The sequence below is a fragment of the Watersipora subatra genome, chromosome 3 (assembly GCF_963576615.1).
Source record: "Watersipora subatra chromosome 3, tzWatSuba1.1, whole genome shotgun sequence".
NCBI classification, from domain to species: Eukaryota; Metazoa; Bryozoa; class Gymnolaemata; order Cheilostomatida; family Watersiporidae; genus Watersipora; species Watersipora subatra.
The window spans coordinates 21,708,334-21,728,389 of NC_088710.1; the positions used below are offsets into that span (position 1 = coordinate 21,708,334).

At 33.0% G+C, this 20,056-nt stretch overlaps 1 protein-coding gene across 1 annotated transcript in view; it reads right to left on the reverse strand.

Annotated features, from left to right (window-relative positions):
* Positions 1 to 4,646: 4,646 nt before the first annotated feature.
* LOC137389634 (uncharacterized) overlaps positions 4,647 to 20,056 on the reverse strand; it is a 31,075-nt gene continuing 15,665 nt past the window's right edge. The window contains exons 5-11 of the mRNA XM_068075696.1: positions 15,206 to 15,368; positions 12,582 to 12,658; positions 11,798 to 11,935; positions 11,263 to 11,400; positions 10,315 to 10,463; positions 7,723 to 7,882; positions 4,647 to 5,382 (exon numbers count right to left, since the gene is read on the reverse strand). Of these exons, the coding sequence (XP_067931797.1) occupies positions 5,293 to 5,382; positions 7,723 to 7,882; positions 10,315 to 10,463; positions 11,263 to 11,400; positions 11,798 to 11,935; positions 12,582 to 12,658; positions 15,206 to 15,368 (915 nt within the window). The 3' untranslated portion in view covers positions 4,647 to 5,292. The remainder of the gene's footprint in view (positions 5,383 to 7,722; positions 7,883 to 10,314; positions 10,464 to 11,262; positions 11,401 to 11,797; positions 11,936 to 12,581; positions 12,659 to 15,205; positions 15,369 to 20,056) is intronic.

The following is a 20,056-nucleotide window of genomic DNA, read 5'->3' on the forward strand; positions in this document are numbered from 1 at the left end:
ACCTGTGCCAATTGATCGCCTATCATTATTTACTAGCTGTGCCTCCCCGCGTTGCCCGGGTATAAAAAATCAGCTTATAAACAATGAGAAGTGATGAGATTTGCTTACCACTTGCTGGCAGGCAACTCTTCAGCAAGTGGCAGGCAATTGCCAAGTGGTCTGGCACATTGCCAATGGAAAAGTTATGTATTCTCTGTTCTGTTGACAGATCTGAGGATCTATCACGGCGAACTAAAATACCGTAGAAGTTGTATGTATTATAAATACAATTAAATCCGCACATCGTTTTTTCTCTCACAAGTGCTTCGAGATATGAGATATGAATTTGAGAACTTGCCCTGACTCGACACTTTACGTTATATAGAATTTTTTACATGGTATAAAGCAAAAACTTTGCACAAATTTATGTTATAGAAAATACTCGCTATGACAGTGTCTACTGTACTCTAGTCCAGTGAAATCCATTTGCGCGCATCTTTGCGATACATTCATTACTATTCGCTGTTTTCCTGTTACGTTTTGGGAAGAGTAAAAGTGTAAAGTATTCAGACACATTTCATCAAACCTTTTCAATGTCCTTGACTTTTCAATGTCCTTGACTCTCAAATCATATAATGAGCTTAATAAAAAAAGAAAATGGTTCTGATTAATGAAATTGTGACATTACTAGGTACGAGTTGATTAGCTTCCATTTCATGAATTTATACATTTTTTGTGGGGGGGGGGGCTGTGGGACGTCTCAATCAACGCAAAGAATTTGAGGTTACTGCGATGTTCTTGTTTCCTTATGGCTCTAGTGGACAGACCAGATGTAGCTTATTAAGTACATAGATGATGAGATTTTCTATATAAATTGCACTTGTATGACTAACTAACGAATGATCTCTACACAACTTCTTCTAATTTTAGTTTGAAAAAGAATCATAGTCAAAGAGTGCTTATATTTATCGGTAACTTTAAAAAATGACAAAGTGTGCTCGTTGATAGCCGAACATGCCAATAAAATGAGAGCAGTGCAAATTCATTCTAAGCGAACAATATAAGAAATGGGTAAAATGACTCTTGTCAAAAATATTTTTGGCTGTAATGTGTCGGACTGCTCTGTGGAATGTTGAACTGCTCTATAGAATGTTGGACTGCCCTCTGGAATTTTGGACTATTTTATGGAATGTTGAACTGCTCTATAGAATATTGGACTGATCTATGAAATGTTTAACTGCTCTATGGAATGTTGGACTGATCTATGGAATGTTGAACTGTTGCTCTATGGAATGTTGTAATGCTTGATGGAATGTTGGTAAAAAGTCTTTTTATTTTATGCATCTATACTTTGTATTGATGATTACCTTGTGACTTGTGACTACTTGCCTCGAACTTCTAGCCTATAGAGTATAGTGTATGGACTATAGAGGCTTAACTAAAATTACTTTAGACTTGCTGAGCTGACATAGTTTACAAATTTTACCATCGCTAGTTTACATAAATTCACACTTCCATTTTGTGCTCGCTCATATTATTAGCATCTAGGATACGTTATCAGACAATAGCTAATCTATTATTCTCATATATTAAACTTCTACAAACCTCCCTCTATTTTGCTTGCTCATCTTATTCAACTCTGAACACATCCCGAGTAAGTTGCTGTTTTATATTCAAGCACTAATTTATTGTAACAAGTATTTTGTGCAAAATAATATGCACAAATTAGGTTAGTTTATTTCAAATAAATCCACAAGAGACACGCATCGACTACAATGGACGACTAAAATGTAGAGCTTGACAGAATTGACTTGTCACAAACCCTCGGACAATCCAACGGCCTTTTCAATCAACAGAGAAGAAGAATGATTTTTAGATCTCAAAATTTTGGAAGCCTGTATTCAATTTTTTTACTTGCTAAAAATAATTGTTTAAAATCAGTGATGCTTTAATGTCATGTAGATAAAATGATGTTTCTACAAAATTCAATACTTTTAAAATTACATGTACACTAGTTGGAAGTTTGTTGTTAGCTTTTTGTGACTGATAATTTACTTCACAAGCAAACACATTGACCGATTTACACGTACAGTTGATCTTGTAACTGCAAATACGATCGTAAATTTTTTGGGTTATCACTCCATGCTAGCTTGTTCTGCTTGAAACAATTGAAATATGCAAGATCTGTTCTGATTGGTTATTGCAAATGGGCAATTGCTGGCAAATTAAACAAGCTTAAACTGCAGCTTTTTTCATAACATTTTTAAATTACTGAAAATAGAAGTTTTTCAAAATTAGTAATAGGCCGCTTACAATTTTAGCAAAAACCTGTGCATACACGCAGCTAGAGTGACACCACTTTTCATTGCAATCAACGAAATAGCCTAAATAAACTGTATTGTAAACAGTGCTCTAAGCTAATATAATATAATTACTGATGGTTTGTATGTCATCGAAAAAGGTTTTCTATTTCCTCAATTTGATAAATATATTAGGAATGTCTTCTCTTTTTTATCTTTTTTGCATAATTTGATTTATTTAACGCCTCGCTTGACAAGCTAAAATAAGCCTCCAAGGTGTTTTCGATTCAACAATACTCTCTCTGCCAGCATAAAGAAAGTGGCAAAAGGTTGTCTATGCATGTACGCAGAAGGCGACGAAGATGCCGTGCATGTCATTACGGGCGTAAGTGCCTGTGACAGCAGCATAAGTGCCTGTGACGGCAGCGATATCCCATGATAGGTGCCGATCAAAGGGTCTTAATTCTCTCTCTACAATACATGGATTGGCCATCAAACAAAAGCAGTCTGTAATAGAATCTTAATCGGTGTCACAAGGCCAGTGTCATGCATGATAATGGCCGTACCATTAGGAATTGATGGCTCAATCCATATAGGACAGACTAGAGGGTTCTTGAATTGACACGCCATGTCATACGCGAATTCTAGATCCGTTTGTTTACTTGTCAGCAGGCCAGAGAGATAAGGAGCTATGTAAGTAGCTACAATGTGAAATGGCTTCCATTATGCTAATTCCGCCTGCAGAAGGCAATGTTTATAGGTTTGAGATAAATACGGTGGTTGCTGGACCCTGTCGCTTATGGATTAATATATATATATGTAGAGAAAGCGTAGTTGTGTGGAGGTGTTGATGCTTTACTAGTGGTTAATTGATGGCCTGTTAGCATATCAACAGTTAGTACCCTTTGTGTCTCTACAGGATATCTTATATCTACTAACACCTGTGTATGCCATACTCTAATCTTAAAGTTAGGTTTGTATCACTCTCCATGTTATTGGTCAATTTTACTCACTATAAGGATGCTTTTTATAGTTAACCGTGTAAGAGACAGGCTACAATGTGTAATTCTGCATTTTATGCAAACATCTATGTATTTGTCATCCGTTTTTACCAACTTTACGATAACTGTGTTTGTGTTGATCTCTTTTATATTACGTTTTGTTTTATTGGCCAAATTTAATATGAGAGACAATTTTTGCATTTGGGGCACCATAAACAGTTTATCCACACTAATAAAATAGCGGGAGTGGTTAAAATGAATTTATAGACAGCTTTATTGATTACTGTACAATTCATGCATAAATCATTAAAGCTCGTCACAATAAATATGACATTATGAAGAAGATATATTTCAGTAGATGCATCCAGGCTAAGTTTGACAACTCCAACTCAAACGTTGAATATGATGAAAAGTTGTTCTGTGCAGCCAAGCTTAAATATTGCTAGTTTGATGAACAGCTTACATAGAATCGTGGAGTGGGTATATAGTGAGATTTGTTTGAAGCGAAACCATGAATTATCATTACAACTTCAATAAGCCAGCAACTCCCAAGTGAGGGACAGTGAGCAGAAGTGCATATCAACTGTGTATTCAGTCACAGTGAGGCTGATTTGATATGCAAATGTATATTACATACTGATCTATATAACTATATGTCACAGGGATTATTTGCAGTCTTGCAGTGAATTATAGAGAAACCATAGAATTATATATATATATATATGTATAATTCTATTTTTATGGTTTGTTGCCTATATATTTAACACAATAATTTTGTCTTAAAGTGTAATAGCTTATTTCATTGCATGTACAGAGAGTTATATCATACTGCATGTTATAACAATCTGTAAGATCATATCATAGTGCATGTTATAACAATTTATAGGATCATATCATAGTGCATGTTATGAATATTTATAGGATCATATCATACTGTAGGCTATGTTATTACAGTTCACAGGCTGTACTTATTCTGACTACCTTAAACATTTCAAGGTCAGTTTGGGTAGCTTGAACAAAATTCAAAACAAATTCAGGGATTTTGAGCTCGGTATAGAAACATATTTTTGAAATTGTTCCGAGAGAATTGAAGGATTGGCAAACAAAATAATCTGAAGGTCGGATTGTGTCTCTCCTTTTTAAGCATATTACTTCCTTAAACATTATGGAAACATACAAAACAAACTTTCATAAGCCTTATGCTGTTGCTCAACTTAACCATTTGCTGTTTTCTTCAACAAAATACCAAACTGTTTCTGTGAACTCGGGCTATTTTGAAACTCTTAATTTTTCCAAGCTATGCATAAAGATTGCATTCTGGTGCAGGAGTTAAGTTGACAACACAGGTTGAACTTTGTTGATCAAACTCGGGTATATATTGAAAGAGCAATGATTTAAAACTTTTATAAATGTATTATGCTTTATAGAAAAATTGCCTTGAAGATAAAAATTATATAAAAAAATTAAATCAGTGCATAGATTATACACCAGAGTCAAATAGAATATACAAATGCATAAAATGGACATAAAATTACTAAGATAAAGTTATCTTCTCAAGCATAGACATGAGCTGACAATTCTTGATATGTACAAAAGCAAATATTTTTATTGGAATGCAACAAAAATAATAATTCTCAATCGTTCTCGTTGCGAACATTGCGTGAGGTGATTTTTTGTTAGGTCAAAGTAACATATTCACAGATAGCTGATTTAAAATTTATTCGTACAGGAATAAATAGGTGATACCATTATGTGTAGATTTAAAATCTAGCAGTGGAAATTCTAGCAGAATTCAATAAAGTTATCAAATTTGGAGGTTGTCTCCACAATATAATAAGGAATCTTATGTGAAAGATAATGAGGGTCATGTGCAGTATTAGAACTTGAGACTATGGAACACAGGCTATGTTTCAATAAACTGTTGTTGTCATAGCTTTTGATATAGAATGTAAAGGGAGCACCATAACATAAATTGCAACACAAACCACTTTCATTACCTGCTGTACCGTAATCTAAGCATATGAGCCTCCAAGTGTGGTAGTTGAGCTATATTGGGCTGGAGAATTACTTCCCCCTGTTCTGTTAGCGTATTCTAGCATGGCCTACAATAGTTGTAAAATAATACCCAGAACAGCCAAAAATAATATTTTTGAATGTTTGCACCCAGTACAGAATTATTTGAAAATGTGGGCGATTGTAATAAAACGATAGTTTTAAAATTGAATTATAAAAAATGGTAAAACTGATTAAACTAAGAAATATTTCCAGTTGTTATTTAAATCTGCAGATAAATAACAATATAAATATACAGACAAGAACAAATGCAGTGCACTGATACAGCTCATTGGGTAAAGCTTTTAAACATACTGCTATTATATGGAATCTAATCAATATTAGAAAAGTGCCTCAGAATAACTCATTTACTACGTCATAAAACCTGCTGCACACCATAAATAGGGCTACACTATTGCACTACCACAAGCAGAAATACATTACTGCCCTACAACAAGCAGAGCTGCACGAGCACACTACCAGAAATAGTGCTACATTACTGCACTACCATAAGCAGTGCTACACTAGTGCACTACTATAAATAGTTCTGCACTACTGCACTAACATAAGTAGTGCTACACTACTGCACTAACATAAGCAGTGCTACACCACTACACTACTAGAAATAGTGCTGCACTACTGCACTACTATAAGTTATGCTACACTACTGCACTACTATAAGTAGTGCTACACTAGTGCACTACCGGAAATACTTCTGCACTACCATAAGTAGTGCTACGCTAATGCAATATCATAAGTAGTGCTACACTACAGCACTACCACAATCAGTGCTGCACTACTGCACTATCATAATTAATGCTTTACTACTGCACTAAGCAATGCTACACTACTGCACTACCATAAGCAGCCCTACAGAATAAAATTACCATAAGAAGTGCTATGCTACTGAACTACCATAATTAATGCTACGCTACTGCGCTAAGCAGTGCTGCACTGGTAAGCTAATGTATGCGGTCCCAAACTACTGCATGGCCATAAGAAATGCTTTGCTACAATATCTAGTTCGCAGACCCACCTTACTCTCAACAAGTATGTTAGTGTGTTTCATAGAGAGTAGCCTACACTTTTCAAGACTCTCGTGTTAATCGGGACGGTACTTCCAACAATATGTGAAAATCTGTGAAGTAGATACTAAGAAACTCGCACCTAACAAATGAAATTTTTCATTCATCATGAGCATTTCTCTCTTTTACATATGTTCATTAGACATTGTTGAGGCTCAAGGGTGGTTAAGAAGCATGATGAAGGGTGTGCCAAGCACAGCGCACTTTCACACTTCACAAATTGTAACAAAAAAATAGCAAACCTTGACACGGCTTCTAGACCAATGCTGCTCGTAGAAAGATCGCACGGAGTCAGAGTATGAGACAGATTTATATATTTCATTTTTTTAATTTTTTACTTTTATACATTTTTATTAATTTTTAAATTTTTAATGAATATTTTTCCCCCACGAAGTACTGAAGCCTTGAAAGATGAACGTCGAAGTAGTGATGGATTACTGTAATCTGTAATTAATAACAGCTGCCTGTTTATTGCCCTGATAGACATACAGACCTCAAGGGTCGAATGCCTAGTCTACTGTCACCCATATTCATTGCTAAGCTCTGCTAATCCCTATTGATTTGTCAAGTTTTAATCTTGAGATATAACCTTCTTGTACAGATGGCTGTTAACAATGGTTTGTTAAAGAGATACTTCTAGAATTAGATATACAGTCTTTTATTCCATCAAAGCACCTGCTGCTTTAAATATAAAAGAATACTCTAGCTGAGTCAACAGTAAAGATTAATTTAATCTAAAACGAGTTCAGACTTTGAACTTCTTGCTTATGGAACGGAATAAAAGTTTGACAATTATAAAAATCATATCATATTAAGCTTGTTGTCATGGCGAGAAAAATAAAGGTGTTTGACGTTAGCGCAAGATGAAAATTAACCGCTGCAAACCAAACCATAAAAAACATAAAAAGTGACAACAAACGATGTATTTTTTGACATGTTTGAATTTTTGATTACGGAGTGCTGGGTTTTTCATCATTCAACATGCATGATATTGGAAAGATGGCATTCCTGCCTAATATGCACTTAGCTGCAATACTATTGTCACCACTCTATTTTACATGTAGCAAAAGAATTTTTTCCCACAACCTTAAAACTTCGAATAACGATGACATGGACAAAGTGAAAGACGATGTTACATACATGCTACTGGTTTGGTATAATACGCTTGTAGGATTTCATTCAGCTGTTCAGCCAAAACTTAACCGAACTTACATTAATGTCTCTATACACCTGTGCTATTTAGAGACTCCATAGTGTCAAGTTACCTACAGCATAGACACCAGTATGTTCACTGAAAGTGCAAACCTTATATATGAAAGCGTAGTGGGCGGTCGTATGGACAGCTCCAGCGCGGTCCTGACGGAGCTTATAAATACAGTTCATGATGTCCACTGTTTGACTGTCATCATACGCCTGGATACAGATGTCTATGGCAAGTAGAGTTCCAGTTCTGCCTGTGCCAGTGCTAAGATATACATAGACATCATGGTATATATACATAGATATAACTTATACTTTAATGTATGAAGTTTATGTCTATTTGGATTATTACAGAAGGTGATAGGTGAGTGGGTTTGATTGGCTAGTCGCTCAAGTTTGATAAATAAAAAATATTATGGTTTTGCTTAATTGTATTCTACTGAATCTATTGAGTTTATCTCTATTCCTTATTATAGTCTATTGAGTTTATCGCTGTCTCTTATTATAGTCTATTGAGTTGATCTCTATTCCTTATCATAGTCTATTGAGTTTATCTCTATCCCTTATTATAGTCTATTGAGTTTATCTCTATCCCTTATTATAGTCTATTGAGTTTATCTCTATCCCTCATTATAGTCTATTGAGTTTATCTCTATCCCTCATTATAGTCTATTGAGTTTATCTCTATCCCTTATTATAGTCTATTGAGTTTATCTCTATCTCTTATTATAGTCTATTGAGTTTATCTCTATCCCTTATTATAGTCTATTGAGTTTATCTCTGTTCCTTATTATAGTCTATTGAGTTTATCACTATCTCTTATTATAGTCTATTGAGTTTATCTCTATTCCTTATTATAGTCTATTGAGTTTATCTCTATTCCTTATTATAGTCTATTGAGTTTATCTCTATCCTTTATTATAGTCTATTAAGTTTATCTCTTTCCCTTATTATAGTCTATTGAGTTTATCTCTATTCCTTATTATAGTCTATTGAGTTGATCTCTATTCCTTATTATAGTCTATTGAGTTTATCTCTATCTCTTATTATAGTCTATTGAGTTTATCTCTATTCCTTATTATAGTCTATTGAGTTTATCTCTATCCTTTATTATAGTCTATTAAGTTTATCTCTATCTCTTATTATAGTCTATTGAGTTTATCTCTATTCCTTATTATAGTCTATTGAGTTGATCTCTATCCCTTATTATAGTCTATTGAGTTTATCTCTATCCCTCATTATAGTCTATTAAGTTTATCTCTATCTCTTATTATAGTCTATTGAGTTTATCTCTATCCCTTATTATAGTCTATTAAGTTTATCTCTATCCCTTATTATAATCTATTGAGTTTATCTCTATCCTTTATTATAGTCTATTGAGTTGATCTCTATCCCTTATTCTAGTCTATTGAGTTTGTCTCTATTTCTTATTATAGTCTATTGAGTTTATCTCTATCCCTTATTATAGTCTATTGAGTTTATCTCTATTTCTTATTATAGTCTATTGAGTTTATCTCTATCCCTTATTATAGTCTATTGAGTTTATCTCTATCCCTCATTATAGTTTATTGAGTTTATCTCTATTCCTTATTACAGTCTATTGAGTTTATCTCTATGCCTTATTATAGTCTATTGAGTTTATCTCTATCCCTCATTATAGTCTATTGAGTTTATCTCTATCCCTTATTATAGTCTATTGAGTTGATCTCTATTCCTTATTATAGTCTATTGAGTTTATCTCTATCTCTTATTATAGTCTATTGAGTTTATCTCTATTCCTTATTATAGTCTATTGAGTTTATCTCTATCCTTTATTATAGTCTATTAAGTTTATCTCTATCTCTTATTATAGTCTATTGAGTTTATCTCTATTCCTTATTATAGTTTATTGAGTTTATCTCTATTCCTTATTACAGTCTATTGAGTTTATCTCTATGCCTTATTATAGTCTATTGAGTTTATCTCTATCCCTTATTATAGTCTATTGAGTTTATCTCTATTCCTTATTATAGTCTATTGAGTTGATCTCTATTCCTTATTATAGTCTATTGAGTTTATCTCTATCTCTTATTATAGTCTATTGAGTTTATCTCTATTCCTTATTATAGTCTATTGAGTTTATCTCTATCCTTTATTATAGTCTATTAAGTTTATCTCTATCTCTTATTATAGTCTATTGAGTTTATCTCTATTCCTTATTATAGTCTATTGAGTTGATCTCTATCCCTTATTATAGTCTATTGAGTTTATCTCTATCCCTCATTAGAGTCTATTGAGTTTATCTCTATTCCTTATTATAGTCTATTGAGTTTATCTCTGTTCATCTCTATAGGCTTATAAGTAAACATGTAAATAAGTAAACATACAATTAATAATAATCTTTATTAGCATTATTATTCTGAAATGTAAGCCAAAAGTTCAAGCTAATGCAGAGCATACTCAGAGGCTAGTTACATGTAAATTAGTATTTATAAATATATTATAAATACAGCTTTGGCTGTCTACAGTGCTAATATTAGATCAAAAACTAGTTCTTGTGAAACTAATTTTCTGTTGTTGCAATGTTGTTGAAAATAGAAAAACAGAATTTCCTTAACTGTTTATTTATACGCTTTACTCAAATGTAAAGCAAATAAAATATGAAAAGCAGGCATCACCTTGTCCTTTATGAACAGTTGGCATACCATGCAAACCTACCTGCAGTGTACCACAGGTGGTCCATGGCTCACTTCCATATATGGTTGTATTTCTTGTAGAAAGCTAAGAAAGCTGCTGACGGATGAAGGAGCTTGCTTGGCTGGGAAATCCAAATATTGAAAGTGTACGACATCTCGACACAGGTTCAACTAAAATAAATCACATTACAAAACATTCTATATTTCCTTACAGGACACACAACAACCTTTATTATCGTTAAAGTACATTTCAATGCATTACAGTATAATACACTGTAATGCATCACAATGGATTGTAATGCATTGCAATGTATCACAATGCATTGAAATGCATTACAGTGCATTACAGTGCATTGCGATACAGTTAACTATTTTGTATTACTTTACAGTATAGTGTATTGTAGTACACCACAGTATACTGAATTGGAGTAAAGCAATTATATTGTAACATACCGCAATACTTTGCATTTCACTATGCTATACAATGCTGCCATTTCTTACTATGCCCTATCCTATGTAGTGCATTGCAACCTACTACAATATAGGTAGTGCATTGTAAAACACTGCATTATACTGCATTGCAGTACTTAACATTACAATGCAGTATAAAAATTTCCCCTACCCTGAAGTCTGATGAAAAGATTTTCAATAACACATTGCACTGCAGCAAATTGCACTGCAGTATGTTGTATTGCAGTGCATTTCATTAAACCTGCATGGAAATACAATGCACTACAGAACACCCAATTGAGAAGTCCTATTTTACAGTTTTCAAAATATGTAACTATGAAACACCAGCTGAATATTGGGAGTTGTCGGCTGCTGTGATTGTGATACTCTTTTTAAAATTTTGGTTTAAAACTCAGTTTTAAAGTAAATATATAAACATAGAATGTATATAAGATTATTTTTGGTTTGATGTCTTTTAATAATTATTGAAGTGTTTTTATAAAAAGACATTTTAACTCACCTCCATATTCTTTAGTCTCATGCTGCAGAAGATATACTCTTCCTTTATTATCTGCTTTCTCATGGAGACTTCATAGTCACCGTATACACCTACAGAGTGGATCCCGTCAGTCTCAGGAAGGTAGTCAGCACAACGCCGCTGAAAATTTCGAATTTTAATGTTGAAAGTATAAACTTTCGTAAATCTTGTTAAATCAGTCATCCATTTTAAGTAAGTCAGACAGTATCTCACTATTATATATGTCAAACATTGTCTCACTATTAAATATGTCAAACATCGTCTCACTATTAAATATGTCAAACATTGTCTCATTATTAAATAGGTCAGACATTGTCTCACTAGTAAATGGGTCAGATATTGTCCCACTATTAATTAGGTCAGACATCTTTAAATAGATCAGATATTGTCTCACTGTTAAATAGTCTCACTGTCTCACATGACCATATCTTGTACCACACACCTGCTCATTCCCTTGGGTCACCTACATGACCATTTCCTTGTACCACACACCTGCTCATGCCCTTGGGTCACCTACCTGGCCATCTTCTTCCCATTTCATAAGCATAACGATGACTTGAGATTGTGTCTCCCAAATCATCGTCCAGAAATCAGAAGTAGTAGATTCGAGGGGGGCTTGAGTTGCTATATAAGCCTTGGGTTCTCCATTGTACCCCTGAAAATGGCATGCAAATATACAAACAAGATACCAAGTATATATAACCATATATACTCCTATGCTAACTGATCTTAAAACTATGTAATAAAAAATTTTGTCGCTACACTGAAGGAGGTGGGGCTTATGTCAAACTACACTGTAAGAGGCGGAGTCTAAGCAAACTACGCTGTAAGAGGCAAGGCCTATGCAAACTAAACTTGTTAAAATTCAAAACAACGAAAAGTTTAAAATTGTAAGAAATATAAACAAAGCTAGTTAAAGCTTTAGTTAAACGAAGTTACATCCCATCCCTATAACCACCCCTACCCCTAACCCTGTCCATGCCCTGTGTTCGTTTGCATGTCTCTATAGTACACTGACAATAGAAAATTTCCATTTATTGATAATTACTTTATTAATTTAGCTAAAATCTGTTTCATTGTTATGTGTTTATTATTAATTACCTGCAAAATTTATTAATGAGTTAGGTTTTTGGGCTATGAACAAATTAGAATTCCTTATATTCTAATAAAATTATTTGCTTTGATATATAACAAAATTGACTTCATACGCAGGGTTTTAGCTGCACTAAATGAATGCTTTACAAATAAACAGTTGAAACACATAAAATCTAAGTAAAAACAAATAATAAGCTACAACTCACCGTAACATAATTGGCATTGATATATCGGGAGTCTCCTCCTTGTTTTTTCGGAGATAGGGCAACTCTCGAATGCTCCACTGTAAACCACAAGCGTACAAACATAAGTTTGTGCATCAAAGACATCGATAACAAATTTACTTGGAATCAAGCCAGAAAACCTAAAAGTTGATCTAATATGTTTGGAGTTGCTGTTCTATGACAGTTGACGAAGAGACAATTCCTCAGTTCGAGTAAGCAATTGATAGCAAAGGTGTTACCAGCAGTGGGCTAGAATTATCACTTCTTATTTTTTCTGCATCAACAAAACAGTTTTTGTAATATAAACGTAGTCATGCACACTACACAGTATAATATATTTATATAATATAAAAAATATAATTTGAGTGACTGTTAGAAATCTTTGTTTATGCGGGTCAATGATTTTGCAACTGAAAATTCTAAAAAATTTCCTATTCATATTTCAAAACAGAATTTCAGGCTTTTAGTTTTCATTTCACAAAAAAGTTGTTCATTTTTAGAATCACTTGGCTTCTAAAGTTGTGGCAATGATTTGAGAACATTAAATTTAACAACATAAAAGATCGGACAAACATCTTACAAAACTGCAACAGATATTACAATAACAGATTGTTTAATTCACAAAAAATCCAAATATCAGAACATTTTGAGGTAAAGATTTATTTTCCATCTTTGTGGAATTGTTGTGGTAGCGTTGCATTTAGATGATTATTTACTATGGAGTTGCATCAAAGCGCATGCTCAGCAAGTTAATCTAGAGCAAAACAACTCACACGAAGAAATAAAAATGATTATTATGATATCTTATGTAGTTACATCAAAAACAAGAATTATCTGTTAAAATGCTTTGCGGTTAAACTGAAACAGATGGCTCATAGATTTTGTTCTGTGCTACCAAACTGATTTAAACAGAAGCCCGTTAAAAATATGTTTACACGCTGGCAGCCTTGAATCAGCATTGCAACAACAAAATTTTTATGTTGAAATTCATGGATATTTGGTGACTAACAGATATATGTAAACACATGCCAGTGTAATTATCAAGCCAGTCCTAAAAGGGATAATAATAACTTACAATCAGAAAGAATAATAACATTTATCAGGAATGAAAATAGTCGCTCATTTGGGATGAATATTATTGTTTTTTAGGGATGAATTTCCTTTCTCATCAAGGATAAATATTAAAACTTCTTAGCAAGAGGTATTATTTCTTATTAGGAATAGACATTATTGCTTATTAGGGATGGACATTATTGCTTATTAGGGATAAACATTATTGCTTATTAGGGGTGAATATCATTGCCCATTAGGCATGAGTATTGTTGTTTATAAGGGATGAATACAATTGCTTATCATGACACGAAGTTATGTATGTATTGAGTTTGGTGTGAATGAACTTTTGGTTTTTAGATCTTCTTGCTGACCTTTTCTTACCCCATTAGCATAAAACATGTTTAATCACTGATTTTTTACTCTAGAAGAATCATAGAAAAGAATCAATCAGTTCTTGGCAGAGCAGATAATTCTTTTACCACTTTTGTCAGATGTACCATGCTCGGAGTATCTAGTGGTGAATATCTGCAGCGCAAAGAATCAGGCTAAACATTGCTAGATCGAGAGATTCAGCTCATATACGTGATGCAATTGATTCATTAGTCAAATAGTCACTATTTGGGTTAAAATCTGCATAATAATACTGTGTTTCGAGCAACGTGACTAAAGCTTGCTCTCACAACTCTTAATAGTAAATTTAGCAAATTCCTAGCTTACTCAAATTAGTCAATGGCAACTACATTACCTGCCACTGTTTATAAGCTGTTTTTTATTACCCAAGCAACACCGGACATTCAACTAGTATTTAATATTAAAAACTCAGATATGGTAACAATAACAAAAATCATCTCGTGTTAGCTTAGTGTGTTTTTTGTACTTTCACAGATTATGCCTTTTCTAATTTTGCATGTTTTAACTTATCTTTCTCAGTTTTTTAAACATTTAAAATATTTTAGTTTCTAAGAGCATTGTAGATGTAGATTGTAGATCTAAGAGCATTGTAGATGTAGATTGTAGATCTAAGAGCAATGTAGATGTAGATTGTAGATCTAAGAGCATTGTAGATGTAGATTGTAGATCTAAGAGCATTGTAGATGTAGATTGTAGATCTAAGAGCATTGTAGATGTAGATTGTAGATCTAAGAGCATTGTAGATGTAGATTGTAGATCTAAGAGCATTGTAGATGTAGATTGTAGATCTAAGAGCATTGTAGATGTAGATTGTAGATCTAAGAGCATTGTAGATGTAGATTGTAGATCTAAGAGCAATGTAGATTTCTCATAGAGAATTTGATACCTTTCAACATATTTTTTATTTTTTATTATTTTACTTATTTAATTTTCTATGAAACCAGCTATGCAACGAATATTGTGAATACCTATCAGCACCTACACACTATATTTAGACGAGAATCTATTAAAAGCTAAAAACTCAGTAGGTAACAAAAACCACAACAATACAGGAAAAGCCATGCCTAAACCAAAATTCTTTAAAGTTATCAAAAAATTGATAAACCACAAGACATAAACCAATAAAATGGACTATTACTTACAAGGTATGACATTAGCATAGCGGTTCTTAGCTTGTGCTCCAGGAGGAAGGCTGGAGAGTTTGGGCATGTTGCTAGGGATACTTTTCAGTTCCTCTTCTAGGTAGTCCATCTCAAGGGAGCGGGTTGAGAGCTTGCTCAGCGTCATGGCATTACAGTAGGCTTTCTACATACAAGATATGTTAGGGCCATTATCAGTTGTGAACAGCGTGTAGGAATAGACGACTACCAACTGGTTGGTCACATCTGATGCAATCAGTTTTTATTGGCTTTGATTGCACGAATGTCAGATTTTTCTTTTATATAGCTATTAACAAATGTGGTATGTTTTTTTTTACAAATTATTAGCAAAACCAAAAATAAATTAATAAAAAACAGTTTTTGTTGGTTTTTATTGCAACAATGTCAGAGATTTTTTTATATAACTATTGGTAACTGTGGTGTGTTTTTTACACACTTTTAACAAAACCAAAAAAATACAAAATAAAAAACAGTGCTTTTATTGATTTTCATTACACCAATGTCAATTGTCACCGACTCTTTTGAAAGTTCTGACAACAAAAACAAAAAATATAATATATTCATATGTAAGAATTCTGTGGCTTGCTGTTGTTGACTGTATTTTGTATTATCTAGCCATGTTGTATCTGATCCAAATACTAACAACTTATATAAACTATGGCGTGTAAGATAATTCAGTACGTAAATGAATTTTTAGCAACTCTAAAGAAACTTACACCAAATGTAAGCATAATATTTCTATCCTGAACTGGCTTACCCTCTGTTGCTGGCGTTCTAAGAGACACACTTAATCACATCAGCGGATGCCAAAATAGTTAAAAGGACTAATAGGTTTTTCTGGAAGCAGATTTGATGGAATAACTAATTTTTCATCAATAGCTTTTATTGTAAAAAATGCCTTCATTAAAATTATATTTTATATCAAACACATTAAAAATGTAACAGTGTTGTATTTCCCAAATTCAGATGTTGCTCCATTCAATCTTTTAGCCCTACAATGACGCTGTACTGATTATGATTAGCTCAATCTTTGTAAGCTGCTTTGCAATCAAACGCTTCAATTTCACACAATCATATTGGGCAAGTGCCAACTTTTTACACTCGATGGGATTTAAACCCATGACCTCAATGTTAATGTTTCTACTGCCAACAACTTAACTACAAATCCAACTAACGCAATTTCATTCAATCACTCAAATGCATTTAATGATGCGCACAAAGGGTGTTTACCAAGACAGATATTACATAACCTTCCGGCTAGACACGCTGATGAAAATCGAGACAAAAACATTATACATTGTTTACCCTAGATATGATGTATGATTTATAAAAAGGATGCTAATATGATGTCCAGACTCCGCGATGCCTGGCTGAGATAAGACGCTGTATACAGCAGCCTTCATGGCCTACTCGGTAATTGGAACAAGTGCCTCTATAAGTGCAGTACGGTTGACAACTTTCTACCGAAATATGCTTAACTTTGGTCAACCGATAGTTAAGTCCGGCAGAACTTATACTAGCCTCTTCTGTTTATCACTTATTCGGTTGAATCTGTGGCTAACCTTTGGTCTAATGGTTGTTGTTAACCGACATCTTGAATGAAGAATATTGCAACTTATAATACACTCACGGGAGTAGAACAAAACAAATGCTAAGCTATTTACCACGTCTGAACCTAAGGAGATACATATTAGTTGTTGCCTGAGTTTCTCATGATTCCCGTCAAAATATACGCATAGATACATTTCCTTACATTTAAAAGGATTTTAAAAGCAAATCTCATGAAGTGAGGCAATCTCTTAAAATATTATGGTACTAGGTTTTCAAATGTCCTTGCTTTTTAAGATTTTGTCCCGTGTTTAAAAGTACGAACTACTTGAGAAAGATGCTCAAGTAATTTTTAAAAAGAGTTAAAACTTATTATTGAAGGAATCGATGTCTGGTGAGTCATGTCATTTTTATTGCTAGCTAAAAATACTGTTAAAATATAGTTGAGAAATGTTAACGATAGTGAAATTGCAAAAGTTTAGAGATTGTAACTGTTCAACTATGTTTTAGCACTTATTGTCATTGAGGCCCATCGCAGTTATAGCCGAAGCTTTAGAAAATGATAATTCTGGCTGCTTTGTAAAAGATTTGTCAAGATGATTCGGTTGGCAATAGCTTAGCCATAAGGGACTTGAAGTACTAAGGCTTTTATTGTGTTAAAAGGCTAAAACTGTGTAGTATTTACCAAGACTTAAACCACCTAGGTAGACTGCTAGCTACAGTTTATTTAAAGTGTTTAGGAAAATTAAACATTGTTTGTGATAATATATAGATAACTTACCATTAGCATTGGTAGCCTAATCCTTAACAAAAATAACGCTTTTTGTTACATGCCAAAACAAAAATAAGAAGACAGAAATAAGGAATTATTGACTGAGTTGAACAAAAGTGTTTTAAAAGTTGGCACTCTAACAGTTTTGTGGAGGAGTCGGGATAGTGAATTGTAGGTTGTAATAACAGAAAGTTTATAAACAATCAGTATTTTCAGTTTACATAATAAAATGCAACAATATCTGGAAGCAAAAAACCTTTATGCTAAATCAATTTTAAAATCTTATTCCAGAAAACCTTATGAGAAAAAAATTGTCCTAAATTTGTACATAATATCGAAAGGATCTAGGTTGTGTGGTACATCTGCAATCAAATCATACATGTAGGTGACACTTGGGGTAAGGTTCCGTTGTTGAAACCATGTTTAACCTTAAAAGATCAAAAATCACTTAATTTGTTCAGCTATGATATAAAAGCTACGATATAATATATTATTTATGTAATACATGTATATTAATATTGAAATAGGTAGATAGGTGCAGCGTGTACATGAGTTTAACATATCTCAGGCCAGTTGAAGCTCTCGGGTTTAACAGCATTTCCAAAGTCAGCACTATGAGGTTGCAAAATTTACCATCATTATTTTTTCTGGCGACAACTTTGAAAATACATTCAATCAATTTTTTAGATCAAAAGTGTTGATTGCTAACTACCATGCTAGGTTCTTAATAAATATTTTATGCAGAGAAATTAGTTTGTAGCATTCGTTATAACTGCTGCCAACTTTGATGATTCCATAGGCCTACAGCATAAATTGACAAAATTTATGTTTGAAATAAAATATTTAAAAAATTCAAAGATTATTGCTGACAAGACAGCTATTAAACTTACATCAAAATAAAAAATATTTTTATTCTGTTTTTCACAGAAATATGATTGGTTAGGATGGTATAGCAAACACATATTTATTAATACAGTTATTTTGCCACATTATTGATTATCAGTTAGAAATTAAAGCTTCACAAATTTTAAACATCCGCCATCTTGCTGGCTGACTTGAAAGAACAGCTGCTCACTTCAAGCCTTCCATAGTTAAAAGATTCACTGTCGCTGACACATGGACTGTTTTTACACTTTAAAACCTATTGAATAAACAAGGGTCAATGGAACTCTAACATGATTTATGCATTATTTCGTTGATATAAACAAGAATGACGTTTTCAAATAGTGTAGATAGCGTCCAATTACTTAAATATATTAACAGTGAAGGTCATTGACTTTAAACAATTTGAAGCTTAGTTTTGTATATGCAAGTAGGTTCCCTAATCGTAGACCGTATTAACAACTTTCCATCACTTTGAAAGCATTTAAAATAGCACAATTACTTTTTAATTGAATATCGCATTAAAACTCCAAAATATCATTTTGAAGCTCTACGTTTGTAAAGCTGTAAATCTTAACGCCAAAAACAGATATCAAAAATAGTCAATAGTTTTTTAACACTGTTTCAAAAAAGGGAATTTTAAGATGTAACTGAAGACATAATGGTTGATGTACACCGACCTGATAGACTATGTATGTTTTTTGATGAATATAAAAACTAATATAATAGTGTTAGTATCAAGGTCTTGTTACCGAGGATAAGTTTTCTAGTATTGTCTATTCTGATCCTTCATTACTAAGAATGTCAATCAGTGTGTTATTAGACACTAATGTTCTGTTAGCAGCCATTTTTCATTTATTGGTCTGTTAGAAGTGTTCTCAGTGTTCTGATGATATCTTGAGAGGTAATAGTCCGATCAATTTGAAACATCGGAATTACACTGGAGATGTATTAAACACAAAGCGACCAAAATTTTGTAATCCTACATAAATTGAAATTAAAAAAAGCAAGCAAAACTACACAACCTAGTTTACTTGAGGGTAGGATCAGGTGAAAACAATTCCTCGAGTTATCGTTAATAGTCCAATCAACTTAAAACATCAGAATTATACTGCAAACTTACTAACTAATACATACAAAATAATATATATATATAATATATATACAATATAACTGCAAATACATAACTGTGACACAAACAAACCAAAATTTTGTAGTTCTATACATATTATTTGTGCAAAAAACCAAAGCAAAACTACGCAGCTGAGTTGGCTCAGGCATTGGATCAGGTGGGATCTTGTGCCAAGACTTTAGTGTTAAACACTTAAAAAACAGAAGTTTTCAGCAAACAGCAAACACAGCAACACCAGAGTTAATTATATGTATAAAAAAGTTTAGTGTAATATAATGATAATATTCTCTTATTGTTACAAAAATGATCATTTTCTTTGGCACTTTCACTGTTTGTAGATCAAAAAAGTGACACTTGGCAGTAATTTTTTAACTATAGACATGACTAGCTGTTCTACCCGGCGTTGCCCAAATAATGAAAGTCTTTGGTCAAAAAATTGATTTGTATTCAACAACATTTGCCATTCTAACTTTCAAACTGCATATTATGAGAAAGGTTT